The 20,517-nt window shown below is 37.5% G+C and overlaps 1 protein-coding gene across 1 annotated transcript in view; it reads left to right on the top strand.

Moving 5' to 3' along the window:
- The window catches only part of MAP3K5 (mitogen-activated protein kinase kinase kinase 5), a 104,962-nt gene that overhangs the window by 59,091 nt on the left and 25,354 nt on the right, over positions 1-20,517 (top strand). The window contains exons 9-15 of the mRNA XM_027633853.1: positions 1,263-1,422; positions 3,483-3,636; positions 4,160-4,267; positions 9,533-9,582; positions 13,531-13,626; positions 15,023-15,104; positions 17,022-17,155. Coding sequence (XP_027489654.1) covers positions 1,263-1,422; positions 3,483-3,636; positions 4,160-4,267; positions 9,533-9,582; positions 13,531-13,626; positions 15,023-15,104; positions 17,022-17,155 — 784 coding nt within the window. The remainder of the gene's footprint in view (positions 1-1,262; positions 1,423-3,482; positions 3,637-4,159; positions 4,268-9,532; positions 9,583-13,530; positions 13,627-15,022; positions 15,105-17,021; positions 17,156-20,517) is intronic.

Below are 20,517 nucleotides of genomic sequence, written 5' to 3'. Positions count from 1 at the left end.
AGAGATATTTTGTATCATCTATGGTGTTGTTTTTCTCTTCAGGAATAACTAAAACTTACTTCCCAAGAGCAAAAAAATAATATTTTTATGATTAAAGAACTATTTTGTTCTGAATGTTACTCAAGCATGACAATTTATTGTTAGCAAGAGAGCACAAAGTGTGAAATACAGATGTAAAATAAGCTGTAGGCCACTTGAATACAATTTCACATTTCAAAACCATTTATTATCTTGACGTTGATAACATAAAAATGTGAACAATGTGATAAAACAAGATAAACTTTCTAGACTGAAATTATATATTGTAATGATACCCATTTTGATGGTATTTACTGCTACTTCCACCATGAAGTTTAGTCTGCTACCTACTCAAGGAAGGTTAGGGAAAAAATCAAGATCAGCATTGAAATTTCTTGTGAATACTCAGCCTGAATATCAAGGCCAATGGAAGGTGATGTGAGAGGGAAACTGTCAGAGTGGAGTAGTGTGGGAAAAGTGAATAAAAGACTATGGTGGTGAAGAGGCTTGTTCTGTAAGCTGCAAATTGGTTTATTTGCAGGGGAAGGTATAGCATGTCTCATGTTAGCTATATGTAGCAACTCATATGAACTAAAAATCATCCTGAAGACCACAGGGGAGCCTGTAGTTCTCGGCAAACTTAGCAAGTCAAAATAAAACCTGAGGCTCTCCATAGTCTTTGAGTTGCTAAGGGACTTATGAATATTAATAGATGTCTTTCATTGGGGTAGGACTTGCGGCAATTAAAAGAACATCACTGCTGGAAGAAGCTCAGTGGATCATCTGTTCCTTCTGCATGGGACCTTGTCTATAAAGGTAAGTTTGGGGCTTGGGGCTTGTAAGTCAAAAACACAAAGCAGAAAAAAACATAATAGGTGCCTTATTCAGCATCTGTTAAGTTTTTGCAGCTATGTTGTGTAGCCTAAGGCCCCAATTTACCTTTACAGATGAGGTCCATGCAAGAACATAAGTAATCTGACTGTCGCCTTGTCCTGACAGTGATGTCTTAAAGTTACTTTCTTGAGAAGCCTTTAGGAAGAGGGGGAGGGGAAAAAAAAGTCTGCTACCACTTAGGGTGTTTGGAAGGTATATAGCATTAACCGGTAAGTATGATTTCCGTTTACTTTATCAAAATGGAGAGGTTATAGTAATTTAAGCAATTAATAGATTTCAAATCAGGGAAATGGTTCTTTTAAAACTGCATTAATACAAAATCTTGTGACCTATTATTCTCTTTACTACAGGAGTAAAGATCAGCAGCCTGCTTGGTAAAAAGGGGAGCTTGGAGAAACTGCAAAGCTATTGGGAAGTGGGATCTTTCTTGGGGGCCAGTATGTTGGCTAATGATCATATAAGAGTGATCCAGGCTTCAGAAAAGCTGTTTAAACTAAAGGCACCAGCATGGTAAGGTGATAAACAAGGCCATGTACATTGCTATGTATTAATTGGATTCCTTCAGCTTTCACATTCAGCACTGTATTTAGCTGACAGGAGATTTGTTTTGGGTTTTTTTAACAGATTTTGCTGTCTGTGCATTGTTTCACTGTACTTTTGCCCAGACAAGGGACTCTCTTCCTCTTTTGCCCTTATTCAGGGATAGATCTGATATGGGTCTTTAATTTGATGTCTGAGAAGGGCAGATTCACCATTGACTCCAAGCTCTTCTGAGGGCAAAAGGAAAGGAGGAGTTGGTTCTAGGCACCATACATCAGCAGCTGCATTGCGTTGCTGAAGAAAAGTGTTAGTGGCTTGAGAGTTCAGTCATAACTACCCGAAAGCTTTGGGGAATGTAGACAGCTTTGCTAGAGAGGCCTGGTTATACCTTTAAATACTGTGATGGATACGGTACATACCAGTTGTTTTAGGAATTGAACACAAATGAGCCGTGTGGTGTAAGCTGTGTCTTGTTACAATTGAGAAGACTGCAGATTAAAGTCCAATTAACAGAAAGGTTATAAATCTGGGGTTAAAGACAACCCTGTAGACTCAACGTTTGTTATGCTAAGGCCAAGAGATGTGTGCTCTGACAGCAGGTTCTCAATACCTGTTCCACTTTGGATGTAGGCAGCAATTAAGGACCAGTCACTACTCATTAAGGACTGGAATCCTGTTAGCTGGGGAGAACCAAGACTCTTTTCTGACTGAAAAAGTTGTCATGCTGCCGATTGAAAGAATGCGTATGTCGCAGCCTGTGTATTCTTGTCAATTTATAAAGGTTCCAGAAGCTTATCAGAGGGGAGTGTATGTATATGTGCTAAAATATGGAAATGCTCAACTTCTGCACTGACATAACACAGGAAACTGTCAAAATTAGGAACTCTAATTTTCTAACAAAATGTTTCATAAATGCTATTCACAGTGTATTTATTTGCAAGGTTTTCCATTTTTACTATGTGTATATTTTCCTGACAGCCTGGATAGCACTCTCTGGAAGTCTCTTGGTAGAATTTTCTGGACTTTATGAATGCCTGGTTGTCAGGATTTTATGTACCCCAGTGCCTTTGGGTTTTAAGTCTGTGGATTAAACTCTGAAAATACAGCACACTCATTTGTGCTTCAGGAAGAATTTCTCCTGTGAGCAATTCTTTCCCAGTCTGTTGCCTGCTTTATAGCAGGGCTCACTTGGTGCAAATGGGAGTAAATACAATACTTTAAGCTGGATATCTTCATGGCCTAAGAAGGATGATTGGAAATTGCACAACTATAGAAGTATTCAAAAAAGACCCTCTGAGTTTACATTATATCTTCTTGTCATGAGCTTGAAAACAAAAGCTTCCATGAATAGCCTAATGTTGATAAAGTGATAGCTGTGATAAATCCTCTTTTAGCCTGTATATCTCATTGCTGTAGTATTCATAAAGATTGCATGAGATTATGTGTACAACCTTTTTTTTCTAAAATGCTAAGAAAAAGCAATGTTATGAAGGAGCCCCATAAGTCAGCACCAGAAAGCAGAACAGCAGAGAGCTGCATTTAGGGGAGACATTCAGCACTGCTGTTGTCCTTCCCTAACAATGCCAAAAAACTACTTAGCATAGCTGTTGTCACCTTTATAGGATAATCAATTCCAGAAGCATCGTGTTTTAGAAATCTGTGTAAAATAATTGTCAATGCAGACGCAATATAGAAGACAGAATACTGTAGAAAGTTAAACTACTGGACTTTTCACTTGAATTTTTATTTGAGGTAGGTCACTACTGAAACAAATTGGACATGGGCTCACTTAGGTAGAGGATTTAGCTATATCATGAAGTGTGATAGGAGACAATATGTGGTATTAGGAATATGTGCGGGAAGGAGTGTCATTTATATTTGAGTTGACTAGCACCTATGTTTCCAATTCTAATTGGGAATTGCTACTATGAAAAGCAGTCCTAGAGAAGCAAACTGTTACTGGCAACCTTGGTGTGTTTATTTACAAACTGTATTAAATTTACTGTCTGTGTATGTTTGGATGATCACAGGTACCTGAAGTCTATTGTAGAGACTATTTTGATATATCAGCATTTTAAGAAACTGACTCCAGAGCAACATACAGCCACACAGGAACTTGTCGATTTCTGGATGGACTTCCTTGTTGAAGCCACAAAGACAGATGTGACTGTAGTTCGATTTCCAGTAAGCGGTTGTTTTCTTGGGTCTTAGGGGATTTGCAGAGGTGCTTGTTGCTTTTGAGAAAATCTTTTGATCTGGTGGCTACAGTTCATGGTGGTCTAAATTAAAAGCAGTTCAGTTTAGGTTAATGTGTTTCTCTAATTTAGCCAAATATGCTTCTGCCAAAAGATGATAAAGGTGTACCATGAATCTTCTCCACATAGGAGATGGACATTCTAGAGTGGCATTGCAAGAGAATGCGTTGTGACAGAAAGATTTTCAAAACCTGATAGTTTTCAAAAAAGTAGTTTGCAAAATTGACTCATAGTAGCCTTATATAAAAAAACTAAAGTAAAATTGGCTTTTTTGTAGTCTTAAATTACTGTCAGCCATACTAAACTAGCCCTGTACCTAAAATTTTGCCTTTCATTGTTTCCCCTGTTTTTCTTGCTATGGTATGACTACAGTAATAGTTCTAACAGATTTCAGTACTTTTTGAAGTTCCGCAGATTTTGCACTAACTATTAAAAATATTTTTTTCTACCAGGTTTTAATATTAGAACCAACCAAAATCTATCAGCCCTCATATCTCTCTATCAACAGTGAAGCTGAGGAGAAGACTGTATCCATCTGGCATGTGCTGCCTGATGACAAGGTATACCATGATGTTGTCTGTAACTGTAACTTTTTTCACAATTGAAAAGTATGCATGGTACATAATGCATGTAACATATAATCAGTTACATCTATGGTGATTCTGAAAAGTAGTAAGGTGTTCTAGTAACACACAGGAAGATGCTGTGAACATATGTTGCTGTGCTTAAGATTATCCTGATTTTCAATGGATCTTTTGTCTCCCATTGTTTTTCAAAATAACTTGCATCTTCTTTCAGGTTGTTTTAAAACAGTGAATAATATACAACAAGTCTGTTGCTTAAGATTTCATAAGTAATTTACAATACACTGTCATCATACCAATAACATAGCATAAAATTGCTTATACAAACAGAGCTTTCTTTCTCTACTTGCAGTTTTACTTGTCAGCTGTGATAAATATTCTAATGTGAAAGTAATAGAGACTGGTATGTTAAAATGGGAGCGGAATCAATCAAAAGCCAAATAAGTATGTGGCAGAAGGATAGATGGATGCTCTAGAAATTGGAAAAGCTGGGAAGTCCTATGTCAAGGTGTGAGATAGCCAGATGTATTTGGAAAGGTGCTTAGAAAAACCGGAGATGGAAGGGAAGAGGAAAACTTGGAATGGTTATTACATTCTGAGATACTTAGGAAGCAAAATGTTGGTAAGGGGGAAGACAGGGAGGATGTCATAGAACCCTGGAGAAGGATGACAGCACAGAAACATGAAGGGGTATATGAAGAGTAAAAGGAGACTGAGTCAGCTTAAGGCAAAACACTGGGGATGGTGTGATTTGTAAGAATTAGCACTATTCATTCTTCTGTGGCAGCATTTTGTTTGCTTGCAGGATTAGACAGTGAAGACCTGTTTTTTAGGTAATCATAGAATTTTTCAGGTTGGGAAAGACCTTTAAGATCATCAAGCCCAACTGTTAACCTAACACTGGCAAGTCTACCATCTTCAGCCTTCCTAACTAGTAGTCTGTAAAAGGAGAAACATTTTTGAACTCAAAATACAGTGAGGCTCTACTGCTTAGAGTTTTTGCTGTGAGCTCATGAGAAAATATAAATGGCAGCTGAAATAGCATCTTCAGAGCACAAACTGAAATGTTTGCCTAGATCAATGAATTTCTGTTTATTTGTTAACTCTGATGTTTTTTGAAGTAGGCTTAGCCTCTGAGAATAATTTAAAAAATAAATTTATACAATTCTTGGGCAAAATAAAAATTTACCCCACAGTAAAGAATTATTTGTCAGTATTACAGACTAAATCTTGCTATTCTAAAGTACCAGTTCTGAAAGTATTTCTGTATTCAGAATTTGACTTGTTTAGAAACTACTTGTACTTACATACTGTTTTTGCTTTTGTGTGCTTTTTTGTGCGTGTATTTAGTTCATCTACAGACAATATTTTCCATTCTGTTAAGTTGCTTAACTGTAGCATAAGAAGAAACATAGGACTAGAGGGAATTTTCTGGACTGTTGAGTCCTGTTTGCCTCTGTTGCAGACACTCTTGCCATATAATGTTTCACATAAAGTGATCAAGCTCTGTCTGAATACTAGTGTAGGTTTCACAGTTGACTAGTCATGCTGGAAAGTGGTTTGAGAATTTCACTGCACCTCTAGAAGAGATGAGAGTGGAATACTACTGGTGAAGTGGAAGAGTATTCCTTTAAGTCTTCTCGTTTTCAATCTGAATTTGTTTGTTGTCATTTCATACACACTTGTTCTTTTGCTAACATAGTGTTTATATTAAGTGACTCCTTTCTCTCTTTGAGAGAACTTTATCTTACTGTATTTTTAAGGAGAATCCTAATATCTCTTAGTGTGGGTTTTTGTGTAGGTTTCTTTTTAGGCAAAACAAATAGGCTTGGTATACTGGCCGCACATGGCACCTCATTGCCACGACTTCTTATGTTCCAGTTTGAGTTAACCTTACTTGAGCATGTGCACTCATATTCCAAAAACAGTATTGCATGGTGCATTCATTTATCATTTAGGTACTGGGATATTTTGCTTGATACTTTCAGCAATAGCCTTTTTCACATCTGTGTCACTTCACTGCCCAGTTATCCTGTGACTGGGAGAAGGATTTGGATGTATCAATCTATATGTGTTTGGTGTTCAGAAGATAGGTATTTTGGCTTTGCAGGGTTTGTAACCTTTGCTTTGTAGCATTTTCCATTATTATAAATCTGTTATCCTGTGTTTAAAGTTTCTTTGTAGTATGTTATACCTTCTCTTTCTCTTTTCCCCTCCTCCTTCCTGATATGAGGCATGTATCTTTGTATTTTCTGTGGATTAGTGTTTTCCTGGTTTTGCTGCCCTAGCAAGGCAGCAAGGCAGCAAATGCCTAATCAATAGCATTAGACATTAAATGCACTTTCTAGTACTTCTGCTCTGGCCAGAATCCTTACTGTGGTAACCTTATTGAGTAGCCAGGGATCTGATTAATACTCAGTGCAGGCATCCTTGCCTTGTGAGCCATCATACCCATCAAAAGAATGCAATGGGCAATTTGGTAGTTACCCTTTCAGCTGTACAATTACAGTCTGTTGCAATTTGTCAGAGTCCTTAGAATCCATCAGAAACCGTACAGGGAGAAAAGGGACTAGAAAAATTTGGAGGCACCAGCTTCCTTTTCAGCTGAATATAACCAATATAATATTTGTCTTTGCTACAAGATGTTGTGAAGGAAAATGATTTATTGTGTCAGCCCACTGCAAAGAGGAATACTTGTCCTTTGATCCTTACTAGGCCGAAAACAGGCATTTTGGAGGCTGATTAACAAGCAAATACCACCTGTGTCTACTGCAAGGACATGTTAGACAGTTGGGTTTGGAAACTTCATCTGTCCAGTTTCAGTCTACCAACTATAGGTCTGTCAGAGTTCAGTTCATTTTGGTGCATAAATTAATGGTTGTACTTGTTTTCCAGAATTCAGTCAGTGCTCCAAGAATAAGATTTGTGAGTTACAAAGCGTATAAACTTCCTTTCATGCACAAATTAAATAGACAAATGACAGTCAATACCAGGATAAATAACGTGGCCTCTTCCTTTTCTGTTGCCTTTTTTGGAAACATATCTAAACATTTATGTCATTACTACTGAGTTTAAGATAAACAAATGCCTACAAAAATCAGACAGCATTTTATTTTGTAGAATGCACATTACCTTTGCCTTGCAGTTCCCTAATTTTAGTAGCCCTTTCCGCATGGGGTTAGAGGAATGCAGCAGTGCTGTTTTTAAGTTTGAAATAGAACAGCCTGTCTCTGTTTCATATTGGCTTCTGAATCCATTTTGAGCTTTGTTTTGGGTAGTTGATGTTTTTTTGCCTAACCAAAGAACAGATGCTGAATTTGGATAGCATGCCAGATATATTTACTCCAGTGTATTCAAAAATCATGGTAAGATCATGAAGGAACATAACTTTTATATTATGTCATTGCTTGAGAACTTTGTGTAGTTAGACATATCAGTTTGTGAGAGATTAGTTGCACATAGATTACAGGTAAAACCCACAATAATTATGTTTCTTGTTATGCTTCTTGAGCATTTCTGCCTGCCAGGACATATATTTTAATTTATTTACATTTCAGATTATTCCTAATAGTGGATAGCACCAATAGCTGAGCTCTGAAAATTGGAAACTGACAGACTTTGTATGTGAAGGGAGAAGTAAAAGACAGTGCAGAAACACCTCCTTATTAGCAGAGGGATTGATTTGGTGATCTTTCTTCATGCAAGAGAACCAGGCAACTCGAATAGTAGTTTCACAAACTCTTCATGCTAGCATCAGTTAGTACTTCTACTTCAAGATGCAATCTCAACTTTTCCTAATATCAAGCTATTCTCCTGTTCCTGTACACCACTGGAGAAACCCTTGCTCCATTTAACATTGAAGAGATACTGGAGTATCTCTTTGTACTTTACAATTATAATAGCGTGAAACTTGTGCATCAAGAAAGATATTTGCTTGCATTTTTGGTACATTGTCTTAGGCATTTCATATTAGCATCACAACCTTTAATGTGATTTGAGCAGGAAGGAAAGAATTATAGGGAAGGGAAAATAGAATGTAGGAAACCTTATAGAAAGCTTTTATAGCTGGGACAGTAATTTCCAATGTCATTTCCTGCACATTGTGCAACTATTTTGGCAATGTGTCTGTTCTGACTTCTTGTGTATTTCACTATTCAATAAACATTTTATAAGCTACACATTTTAAAGTCTTATTATGAAATATATTTTATTATGTTTGTGTTTGACACTATGCCCTTATGCTATAAATTTACCTCTTAGTAAGAAAGGTCTGTGAATTTTAATTGCTCAGATCACTAAAATGCCAAATGAAATTCAGCTCTAGAAAGCAGAGGTTCTTCAAATATGTTTCTCATTGTGATGGGATCACAACATTGCCAGGGCTGTGAGGTGGTGTAGTTGTACCTTTTCCTGAAAGGAGAATGTTTTCACTCGAAGATACATAAGACTTCTGTTTGCTAACAGTAAAGTTTTATTAGAATATAAACACAGAGCAATATGACTGTCTACAGAGAGAACTCAGTTCTGCTGAGTGTGACAGCTGTAAGTTTAAAAGATCTGAAAAAAAAGTGACGCCTGGCACTTTGTGTTTATTCATAGAGTGGTTTCTTTCTTCCAGCCATGTTTATTACTCCAGCAGCTCTTAGGGGTTTTAGTACTTACTTACTGCTCTCTTCTGGATTCCTAGTGAAATAGTCTCCTTTCTGTTTCTTTGGACAGTTTGTCTTCAGATTTGCTTCCCTGAGCAATTCCCCCTACTTTTCAAGAATTTGCCACTTTGCTCTCCTGCATTAGATTTTCTACTTGTAGTTCTCTCCACCTGGTCTTCCCACATATTAGGGGATTGAGTGTGCAGAGCAGGCTCTTGTTATTCTCAGAGGTGGACTATTTCCCCCCCCACTTTCCAGAGGGCTGCATGTGTTCCCAGGTTCAGTATCCAGACAAGGCTATACTGGCAGCTCTTGTTATCTGCTATTTTGAATGTTTTCTAAAATAGTATATTGTGTTTGCAGAGTCAACAGTAAGGAAATAACCCAAACCTTCTATCTAGAACTTCTGTTGCTTTGGTTTCAAGTGAAAAAAAACCCCTGAAAAATAACTGTTAACAGGTAATAGACTGTTGTAATTTAAGTGTTTCTCATTCCATCTCATGAGCTTCAGTCTAGAAGATATGCCTACTGGCACTTCATCTGTAGGAAGGAATGTTTTATTTATTTATATATTTTCTACTCTGTGTTACAGAAGGGTATCCATGAGTGGAACTTCTGTGCTGCTTCTATCAGGGGAGTAAGGTAAGTTGTTTCCATTTTGTGTTTTGAAATGAAAAGAGTAACTGAATGAATGTTGTATTAAGCTGCTGCTGTGGAGCTAGGAGTGACATTCTATGACTGCCATAACCTCTTCGTATCACTTCTTCATCTTAGTCTCTTTTTTTCCCCTAGGATTTATCTGTACTTTGTCATCCTGCAACTTTCCACTTTGCTTTTAGTGTAATTTAAAAAAGTCCAGAAAACTTATATTTTTTAAATAGTCATTACTCTGTTCTAATAATAACTGTTTGACACATAAAGCTGTTGCTATGTCTGCAGGATGTTTTTGCACAGATGGATAGTTCTTTTTCCTTCCAAAAAGTAACTTAAAAAACCAAACTATCAATAGGCACAAAGATTCAATCCTGTGGGATTCGGCTTATTTTAGGCAAAAATTGCAATGATATGCTTAGTTCAGTCTGGTTTGGGTTTTGGTTACAGTATGTTTTTGTGTGTTTCTAAAAAAAAAGAGGGAGAAAAAGAATTTGTTTGTATATTGTCCTTTTGGTTTTACTTCCCCTACGCCTTATTAAACCATGCTATGGTGTATACTGTTTCTGGTGTACCCTCCTGCATTCGTTATTTAAACTGTGAATTATCATTTAACTTGTCAATTTTATTTCCAAACTGTTTTTCTGAACAGATGTCCAAAACAACTCAGATGTCTTTACAGTGAGCCAAGAGTCACTGAATTCTTAGAGAACTCTCTGGCTGCTTCCATGAGTAGCTGCAAGAGGAAATATTTATCTTATGCAAGCATAAAAAGGAATGAGCTTTTTTTTTTCTTTTAAATATAGACAAATTTCTGATCATTTCATTTTTCAGTGTTTTACAGGGGGTTTTTTCCCCAGTTTTATGAAGGCAAGTATTCTTTGGAGTGGGAGAAGCTTCAGAACCAGGCCTGCCTCTAACCTATTTTTGGATCAAGACTATTTTTGGCTACTTTGAAACTCCTAGACTTAAAGCGGTCGAGGAAGGGGGAGTTCCCAGCATTATGAGGTTCCTCAGACTTTCTAGACTAGTAAGAATCAGCTTTAGAAATGCAGCCTTAATGTACAAGGCAGGTCTTTGTCCATGATCTTGGAGGCTTTTTCAACAAAGACCTCCATAAATATTTATGGCATTACATAAGGAGACAGACTGGCCTGAAGAGACATCTGGCATTGAAATGTTTCTGGTAAATACTTGGCAGAAGTGACAGAGGGTCACTTCTTCTGCGTGCTGCATAACAGCCAGTGTAATCAGTGCTTTGTTTCATGAGTAATGGGGTTCAGCTCTCAAGAACTACAAAGCAACTTGGTAAGTATATGGAACTCTCTGAGCAGAACAGTGCTAGATCACACTCTGTGTGCAGTAAGTTATAGCAACTGGCTTTAGCGTGAGAAACTCATCGATTAGTGATTTGTGTGCCAATGTAAATATCTTTACTTTTGCCATATGCCTTCTTGACCTCTTAAGTACAAATGATTCTTATTGAATCAGGCCAGAAAGTGCTGTTATTCTTAAAGGCTTTATCAGAGCTTTTAGAACATGGCTGCTACCACAAGGTGCTTTATTTTTCCAATAGAAAAACAAAAAATCAAGTGGCAGACTGAAGTTGCTAGACTACAAGTTGGCTTTATCTCACTGTTTAGAACAAAACCTGAATTATGAAATACGTGCTACTTGTGTTGTTTCTGTGAGAGAGTGCCTCAGAGGTCATCCTGATGAATATAGTGTTAGAAACAGTGGAAAAGTTGGATTCAGATCTGCATGCAGTTTCCTTCGTAGCTTAAGAACTTAGACAAGCTTAACACAAGGATATTTGTCTTCTGTTCCAAGTTCTTAGAGCTTTGAATCTCGTCAGACAACTTAATTACAACAGTGAGAGGTGTCTGTACTGCTACACTTCTAGCAAACATACAAAAGTTCCACACAGCTGCTTTTCTGTGGTTGCTGCCAGTGTTCAACTGTTTCATCTGCTGCTTCATCTGGAAGCACTACTAATCAGTAGTTACAGCATTTGCAGTGTTTCTCATTGACTAAGGGGAGTTGTGGATGTACATGAGCTGGGCACAAGGCCATGCTACGCTGTGCTTCCCTATTTGTTTCTGGAGTTTTGCAAATTCAGCCCCAGTTCTGCTGTTGTAGAAGTCAGCAGGTACTACATCTGCTTAGGCACTGTCAAAATGAGGCATTTCCTGAGCAATGTCACTTTTTAGATCCACTTTTTAGAACTTGGATGTTTTTTACTTCAACATTTTTCAGGGAGAAAAGCAACATATAAGCAATGTAAATGCTCACCTAAAGGTCTTAAATGTTTATGAATTTGCGTGGCCTCTGTGTACACTCCGCATTCTTAACCCTTTATTCACTGCTGTGTTAGTCAGTGGTTTCTGGGCATGTCAGGTTTCAGCTGACAGTTTATTCAGTATGAACTTGAAATGAATGAATAATTCTGTTAATATCAGTTACTCCATATCTAGGGAATTTACTTATATGCTTGAAAAACTTGAATTAAAAAATAGTTTATAAGCTGGAAACAGGGACTCTCTTCCCAAATGTGTACATTACTTAGCATTTATGAATTTTTCCTAATGTGAAAATAAATGAGTCACCATACCCAAAGACAAATATTTTTGTCATGAAGTTTGCTCTCCTCATAAGAAGCTTTATGAAAGGCAGACCCCCTAGCTTATCTAAAGAGCCATTTATTTATCAAAAATTACCAGGCTCTACAACAGAAGAATCATAAAGGAAAGCAAGGATCAGACAACCTGAGGCACCTTTTAAAGGCTGACAATTCCAAATGTTTCCTCATACTTAAAGAAAACCTATTATGTTAATCAAATTGTCAGTCCTTTAGCACAACATAGAATATAATTCTACTTTATTGTATCATAAATTAAGGAAAAGCATGATGGCATCTTGATCCAGCTAAAATAGATTGATTTCACCAGAACTGTGGATTTGGTCCGGTATATTAATAATATAAATAAGGAGACTTACTTTGTCTTGATTTCTCACATACTACATTATATTCCCTTGTAATACCTCTAGCCATCTTTTTTTCCCTCTTTTTGAATATAGTAACAATCAATTATACTGCATTAGCTTGACAGCTGGCACTCAATATGTGACAAAGTTACAGAAAGAGCTATTTCAAATAAAATTTAATATTTTCTTTAAGGAGCAGAGTAATGACATGCATATAAAACAGTTCTCATGAATCTTTACAAGAGCTGCAGCCTACTTGGGGTGGAAAACTGATAACTGTACCAGAGTTTGCACCTCCTCTGTTTTTCTGTTGAGACATCCGTGCATCTATAAGAAAATGGCATTCTTGCCTTCTTGTTACCTTTGTTCTCCAGTTATAGCAGATAAAACCAAAACTGAAGGACGATGTGGGTGGGCAAGGGGGGTAAAGTCATTCACCTCATATTTGGATGCTGACTTATTTTAAAAATATTTTTCTAACGTACTATCAATGTACCAATTAACAAAGCACTGATCAGAAATTTTTGTGTTCAAGATTGAGCTGTGGCTGATGTCTAAAGAAGGAAGAATTCTTGATTTGAGTTCAAAGTCCAGTTTTCTAATATGATCCTGAAAGGATGTTTCATCCTGGCTGCAGGAGTGAAAATTAGGGGCCTTACCTAAATGCACGGAAGACAAAAATGTTACGGGTCAATGGAAATATTCCAATGAATTTCTTTGCTCCCGCTGTTTCTTGGGCAATCCGTGGACAAGGGGGGCCAGCTGAATGATAGCAAACAGCAGAATGTGAACTTCGGAGAATAGAAGAGGGTAATTTTACAATAAGGAAAAACTATGGCTTCTCAGGTTTAATCTGGTGCTTTCCTATGTTAAATGGGTTGATCTGTATGGTTTGACAAAGCTGGTGGAAGTCCAAATGCATCTTTCCAATAACTTGCTTGGCTGTTCTTTCAGCATTTCGAAGTTTGAAGAACGATGCTGTTTCCTATACGTGCTGCACAACTCAGATGACTTTCAAATCTATTTCTGCACAGAACTTCATTGCAAAAGGTCTGTCACTGTTATTTCAGAAAAAAGCATGGCCTGTGATGGGGTAGATGGTGTCTTCATGCACAAGAGGGACTGACTGTTTCAGAGCTATGGTGACAGTTGATCTGAGCATCATAAGTGGTCATCTATTAAAGCTTAATACTACAGTACCCTGGAGATATGATGTATGAAGGGTCAAAGTGCAAGCTCAGACAAACATTAGAAACAAATGTAATTACAAATTTGATTATTTTTTTACGCACACCTTCCTGGGGTTAGTTTTGTAATACTTATCGTATTAAGGCTTACTAAAACTGTCTCTTTGCCCCCAGTTCAACAAAGCATCGTAAACTTAAAATGGACTTTCTGAAGTGGGAACATTTGGGGTAACAAGAAAGTCAGGATTTTTCTTTAACTGTAACTACAGTTTTATTTGCAATTATGAGGAAGCACACTTAATTTCTTTTACATTAGCATATGTTTATGTAAGTAAGATTGTTTCTGTGTCCCTGCAGAATAATTGGCAAGGGTTTGTTGCACAAAATTAGGGGTGTTGCAGTTTTTCTAGGCTGTGTTTCTGCTCCATAAGCTTAAGGGCTGTGGTCTTGAATTGATCCAGGAGGCATTTCCAGAGGAAATTTCATGTCTTTTTGTGCTAAAAAAGGCTGCAACTTTGCCTAAAATTAATACTCTCTATTAATGAGTGTGGCCACCTCCCAGCCCAGTCTGTAGATTGTTTGCTCATCCATTCTAGTTCATGTAGGTTCTTTTACCATGTTCATTCCCCTTCATATCTGAGCTCTTCTTAAGAGATAAGTAAGTATGACATGATTTTTGTACTTGCATTCTTTCAAAAGGATAGAAGCCATATATAATACTATTTTTTAATGAAAAGGTGCAAAATAGACACCCTTTTCATTCAAGCAAAAACTTGGAACTGGCATTCCTACGCTACAAAAACTCTTCCAAATGTAGGCAGGACTTCTAGGCGCTTCTCATGATACTTCAGTGTTTTCATTGGACATAAAGAAATCATGGTATAGGATGAGAATTTTACCCTGGGTGTAGATTTTGAAATACGAATTTCATTAATAATTTCAGATATCGTGGAGTATGATAAAAGAAGTGTGTAAAAGAAGTAGAAAAACTGCCGATTTTGACTGTTAATTCTGCATGTAAACAAAATTTTCCTTTTCTTCTGATAAGCAAAGTTTTATACTGAATTTATACTGACTGTATAAATTATATATACTTATATATTATTGTTATATAATATGTAATTATATAAAAATAATACTGTACTTAAGTCCTCTCTTCTTTCATTCATTACTTTAGAGAGAAGTGTTTTCTTTGTCCTCATACTGTCTTAAGTGTGTATTTGCTTTTCTTTTCTCTTTTTTTTTTTTTTTTGGTATAGATTTTTTGACATGGTGAACAGTATCACTGAAGAAATAGGGAAGACTACAGAGGAAGGGGAATGTGATGGAGACTCTCTAGAGGTATTTTTACTTTTTTTCCCCCAACATGGTAAATTTTGGGCTTCTTGTCTACTATTTCACAGAAGTAAGTTACTCACCCCTTTCCTGGGAGAAATTAGTGAACTTATTGTTTATAAAATCTTATCCTCTACTGTTTATCTATTAATGATTCTTTTTAAGGGTGTTAATGTAGTCTTTATACCCAGCATAGATAAATTTCTTATAATTCAGTTAGCATACTCACTTTAGAAGGTACACAATGTTGGAGTTCTGCCGTGGTGCTGATTGCAGAGTGACTCTTGTAACAGTTACATCAGAATGTACTCATAGTCAGGCAGCATTAGGATCTGTTTAAATTTTAAAGACTGTTTGTTGTCTGTTTCATGCATCACTGGAATCGTGTGCACTTACATTATTGGCAGATCGTCTGCACAACAAGTAAGGATATAATTCTAGTAGGGGAAGGCTTGTCCTGGCTAGTTACTGTCTGTAGGTAGCACGGCAGTGAACAACTAACTCAAATCAGATGATCATGTTGGTGCTGCTGGGAGTCTGTTTATACCCTTAGCTCACAAACTCAAACTGAAGCTTAGGATTCCCTACTTCTGTTACTACCCCTGTTAGCTAAGTTATAGCTTGGCTGAGTACACCGTTACACACTCTGTTCTCACCCTGAGTTTTATCTGAACATACACCTAGTTGAAAAGTGAGTACCAGGCCATTGGGTGCAGTGCAGCACTTAAGGTAATAGGGCTTTCTTTGAGGTGGCAGGGAAATAGGATAGAATATCTAAGCCCATGCCCTGTCACATGAAAATCTGCTGCCCTGAAGCTCTAGAGACATCCATAACTAACTGAGTCAGTGCTGTGTAATGAATACGAACAGCTCTCTCTCCCAGTTTCATGTTGTCATTTTATAATATATCTGAAATCAGAGATCAGGCAAAGGAAAACCACTAGGGTAACTTGTGGCATAGAAAAATAGCCTATAATGAGAACCTTAGGGTGCCTGCTTGTTTATTTTAGCAAAAAGAAAAGCAGTGGGTGATTTGATCACAGTGGGCAAATATTTTCACAGGAAAAATAACAATGTGCTAATGATCTCTTTAATAATTTGAAAAAAACCGTAATTAAATAGTAACAGAAGAAATTTGAATTAAGAGGCATGACCATAAGAGTAATTAATTGTTGAAACAAAGTACTAAAAGAAGTGGATTCTCTCTCTTATTAAAAAAATAGCCATCTTTATTTGATGGAAAATAAAAAATACTTTATTTAAGCATAAGTTACTGGGTTTAGCACAGGAGTGAGCTTGTGAAATTACATTCCTTTGTTACACAAAAGGGGACAGATCAGATAATCTGTCTAACAAACCTTTTTGGACTTGCCTTAAACTCTTTGAAATTCTAACTCAGCTGAAACCACTCTTAATGCACTGCAGTCCTGACTAAGCTCCATTGGCACAGTCTGCTGACAGACCTGGCACTGGCAGAATTGAGGCTGTGCTGGTTTTGGAAGCTGTAGTCAGGTCAGGAGAGCACCTGGAACAAATAAGTGCCTTGCTCTCCGTGCCTGTGTGGGAGCCGGCGTTCTCCGTTTGGCGCAGAGTGCCCTCTGTCGTCGGCTGCTGCTTTTACAGCACCTGCCCGCAGATTTTCAGATGCTGCTAAGATATGCAAGCGGAACTACACTGAACAGGTAAAGGCCAGCATAGTTTAGCTTGGTGCACTTCCCTGAAATGGCTACCTTAGTAGCCAGTGGAGAAGCATAGGCGTGTCTGCACGGTATCCAAATTGTCTTCTTTAAGTGTTTTTCTTTCCTCCTTTGCATTCTGCAGAAAACTACTAGCATCCTAGATGCTTTAGTTATGAGCACAGGGTGAGATGGAATAAATCTTATCCTTCTGTTTCATTTTATGTTGTTGTTGTTTGTTTTGCAGTATGATTACGAGTATGATGAAAATGGCGAACGAGTCATTCTGGGCAAGGGAACGTACGGCATTGTATATGCAGGACGAGATTTAAGCAATCAAGTCAGAATTGCTATTAAAGAAATCCCAGAGAGAGACAGCAGGTATAGTCATTGTGGCTAATTCCAAATTTTGTGCGTTACATAATTTCTTCATTAATGCGATTAGTCAGTTGGTTGATCAAGGAGTACATCTTCTACAAAACTGCCAATAATTTACTTGTCTGTGGTATGTAATGGTGTTCCCTTTCTTTGTAAGTAGATATTTACAAGTTATGGAGTAGAACGTGATCACAACTGAGAATTTAGATGTTTGCTGGCTTTGGTACTAGTACTTCTTTCAAAAAAAATACTGCTAAAGTGCAGAATCTCATTCAAACACCTAGTGATTGGCTCTATCTACTTAGATATACTCAGACATGTCCTTACAAAAGGACATGATTTCATATTGAAATTCATGATCTGTGGAGTCCTTTAAAATTCTGAGCCTGAATTGTTGATAAAGACATTTTGCATTCTTGTTTTTGCACCACTTACTATGAAGCCTTGTGACATTAATCATGTGGAATGACTTCTTTGTTAATTCTTTTTTTAATGCGATCACTTTATGTATGTTACTCTCTTTCAGTTATAAAGGTTGCCATATAAAGATCAGGCACTTGATGTCCATAGTATCTGTGGCTCTGAAGACTTCAAGTGTATTCTATCTTGTATATGTAGATTTCCACAAATATTGTAATAAAAGTGATATAAGGTTGAAAGTAATATATTCTTACTGAAATTGACTGGATTAAACTGTCAAGTTATTCTTATTCTGAAATTCTACATTAGCCTTTGGTTTTTGAAGTCAAGTGTTGTACAAACTGCTTAACAGGTGACTTGAGTGCTTGAATCTTTAAAGACTGAGAGACTGTAAAATATTATAAAAGACTATAACTCAGGCTTATGTTCAGAAACACTATGAAAAGTTCAAAATAAAGTCCATGGTTGCCATGGTTGGCAAGAGAAAGATAAATCCTTCCTTTCCCCTTTTCCTGGTTAAAGAAATAATTTTTATGAAGGAAGCTCTTTTGATAAAGACAAAACACTGCTTGGTAGCAGGAGGAATTAGATACTAAAGGAATGTAGATTAAATAGCAACTGTGCCAACTGTTGAATTTTTGTTCATCATTTCAGGAGGGAATAGAATCTATATTTCCAAGTTTATTGTCTTTTGCCCATTTGTCTTCTTTTGATTTATGACTATGATCCCATATTTTGGCATGCTGCATTTCCTTTGTAGGATGAAATAATTGTATCCTTGTTTGTGCAGTGTTCAGTCTACAACTAATATCAGCAAGGAAGCTGCTTTTACCCATCCTACATAGCACTTATCTTAAGGAGAGTGCTGGTATTCAAAATGGTAAATAAAAGAGGCTATTCTAACCCACCACAATGGCTGTTACTCTTCTCACATTTAGCTAGAATGTATGTCCCTGGGAGTAAAATAACCATTTGTAGAAAAAGAACATTATTCTCTGCAACCTAGCCAGCATCAAATATTATTATTTGAGCAGTATTGGAGCCTAGATGTTGACAGAACACTGTGTGATAACTCTTGCAGTTTTATAACAACTGTGGTTAATAGAAAGATAGCCTGAATAGAACAATAACTAGCTCAAAGAAAAAAAATCCATATTTTTCTTCTCCAATACACATTTTAAAAGAATTTTCAGTGGAAAAGGTTTCAGACTCAGTGTGCAAAGCATACCACAGAAGAGATTATTAAGAAACTGTTAGTCTTTCGTCTAAATTTTCAAAAATATTTACAGGCTTCCAGAATGAATTCCAAGTATTATTCTTTTAATGGCAAAATAAGAAAAAATTAATAATTCACTTCTGATTAATTGTAACCTGATCTTTTTGCACTTTGAAAGAAGTCTATAGAAAGAAAAGGATTAATCTCTGAAATTAGTTTGTATAATTTTAAAAGCAAAAATTACCATCTTTTGAATTTGTAAAAACCGTTTCAGTTCTGAATTAGAGCAGGGCTAGAAATGAAACTACTTCTGTGCAAAAAGCAGTGAGTATTCAATAGTGCTGTATGTTAAATATAAGCTATTGAATAATTTATTTCTCAGGAAATGTTAGACTACAGGCAAAAAGACCTAAGAAACCTGCTTGAAGAACAAGGACCTCCTGAACAAACTCAGATGCAAAACAGAAGCCTTCAGAGGGTGGAACCGAGGACAGGTAGTCTTAGAGGAATACAGAGAAATTGTCTGAGCAGCCAGGGATCAGGTTAGGAAAGCTAAAGTACCTGATTGAATCTAGCCAGGGACATTAAGTGCAACATGAAAAGCTTCTGTAAGTATGTTGGTGATAAAAGGAAGGCTAGGGAAAATGTGGTCCCACTCGGGAAGGAATCGGGAGACCTAGTTACCCAGGGCATGGAGAAGTCTCGACTTTTTTGCCTTTGTGTTCAACAGCTGCTCCAGCCACAGGTCACAGGAGGCAAAGGCAGGGACTGAGAGAATAAAGAACCACCCACTGTAGGAGATAGAATATGATAAGTTGGAAGGGACCCATCAAGATCATCAAGTCCAACTCCTGGCACTGCACAGGGCAGCTCAAGAACTGCCTGAGAGCATTGTCCACTTCTGATAAAAAGCAGCAACTTTTAAGTATCTTTCTACTGCTCATATGATCAGGTTTGAGACCATCTGAGGAACCTGAACATGCACAAGTCCTTGGGACCTGATGACATACATTCACAGGTCCTGAGGGAACTGGCAGATGAAATGGCTAAGCCACTATCATCATATTTGAGGAATTGTGGCAGTTCAGTAAAGTTCCCATTGACTGGAAGAGAAGAAGTAAGACCCCTGTTTTTAAAAAGGGGAATAAGAAAGATGCCAGGAACTACAGGCCAGTCAGTCTCACCTCTGTGTCTAATGCAATCATGGAGCAGATTCTCTTGGAAATGATGTTAAGGCACATGAAAAATAATGAGGTGATTGGTGACAGCCACCATGGCAACACTGCAACACTAAGGGCAAATCATGCCTGACACATTTGCCAGTCTACTATGAAGGGGTTACAGCAGTGGCAGATAAGGGAAGAGTGCTGACGTGATCTCCCTGGAGTTGTGCAAAGCACTTGACACTGTCCCTCATAACATCCTTGTCTCTAAACTGGAGACACATGGATTTGACAGTCCACTTGGTGAATAAGGAACTGGCTGTATGGTCTCACTCAAGAATTACGGTCAGGTGCAGGTCAGTGATGAGTGGCATTCCTCAGAGGATGGTATTGGGACAGCGTTATTTAACATCTCTGTCAACAACATGGGCAGTTTGCCAATGACACCAAGCTGAGTAGTGCAGTCAACACACTGGAGGGAAGGGACGCTATCCAGAGGGACCTTGAGAGGTTTGAGAGGTGGGCCTGTGCGAACCTCATGAAGTTCGACAAGGCAAAGTGCAAGG

The sequence above is a fragment of the Corapipo altera genome, unplaced genomic scaffold (assembly GCF_003945725.1).
Source record: "Corapipo altera isolate COAL_440 unplaced genomic scaffold, ASM394572v1 2b, whole genome shotgun sequence".
Lineage (NCBI taxonomy): Eukaryota > Metazoa > Chordata > Aves > Passeriformes > Pipridae > Corapipo > Corapipo altera.
This window is presented reverse-complemented; position numbering and strand designations above follow the sequence as displayed.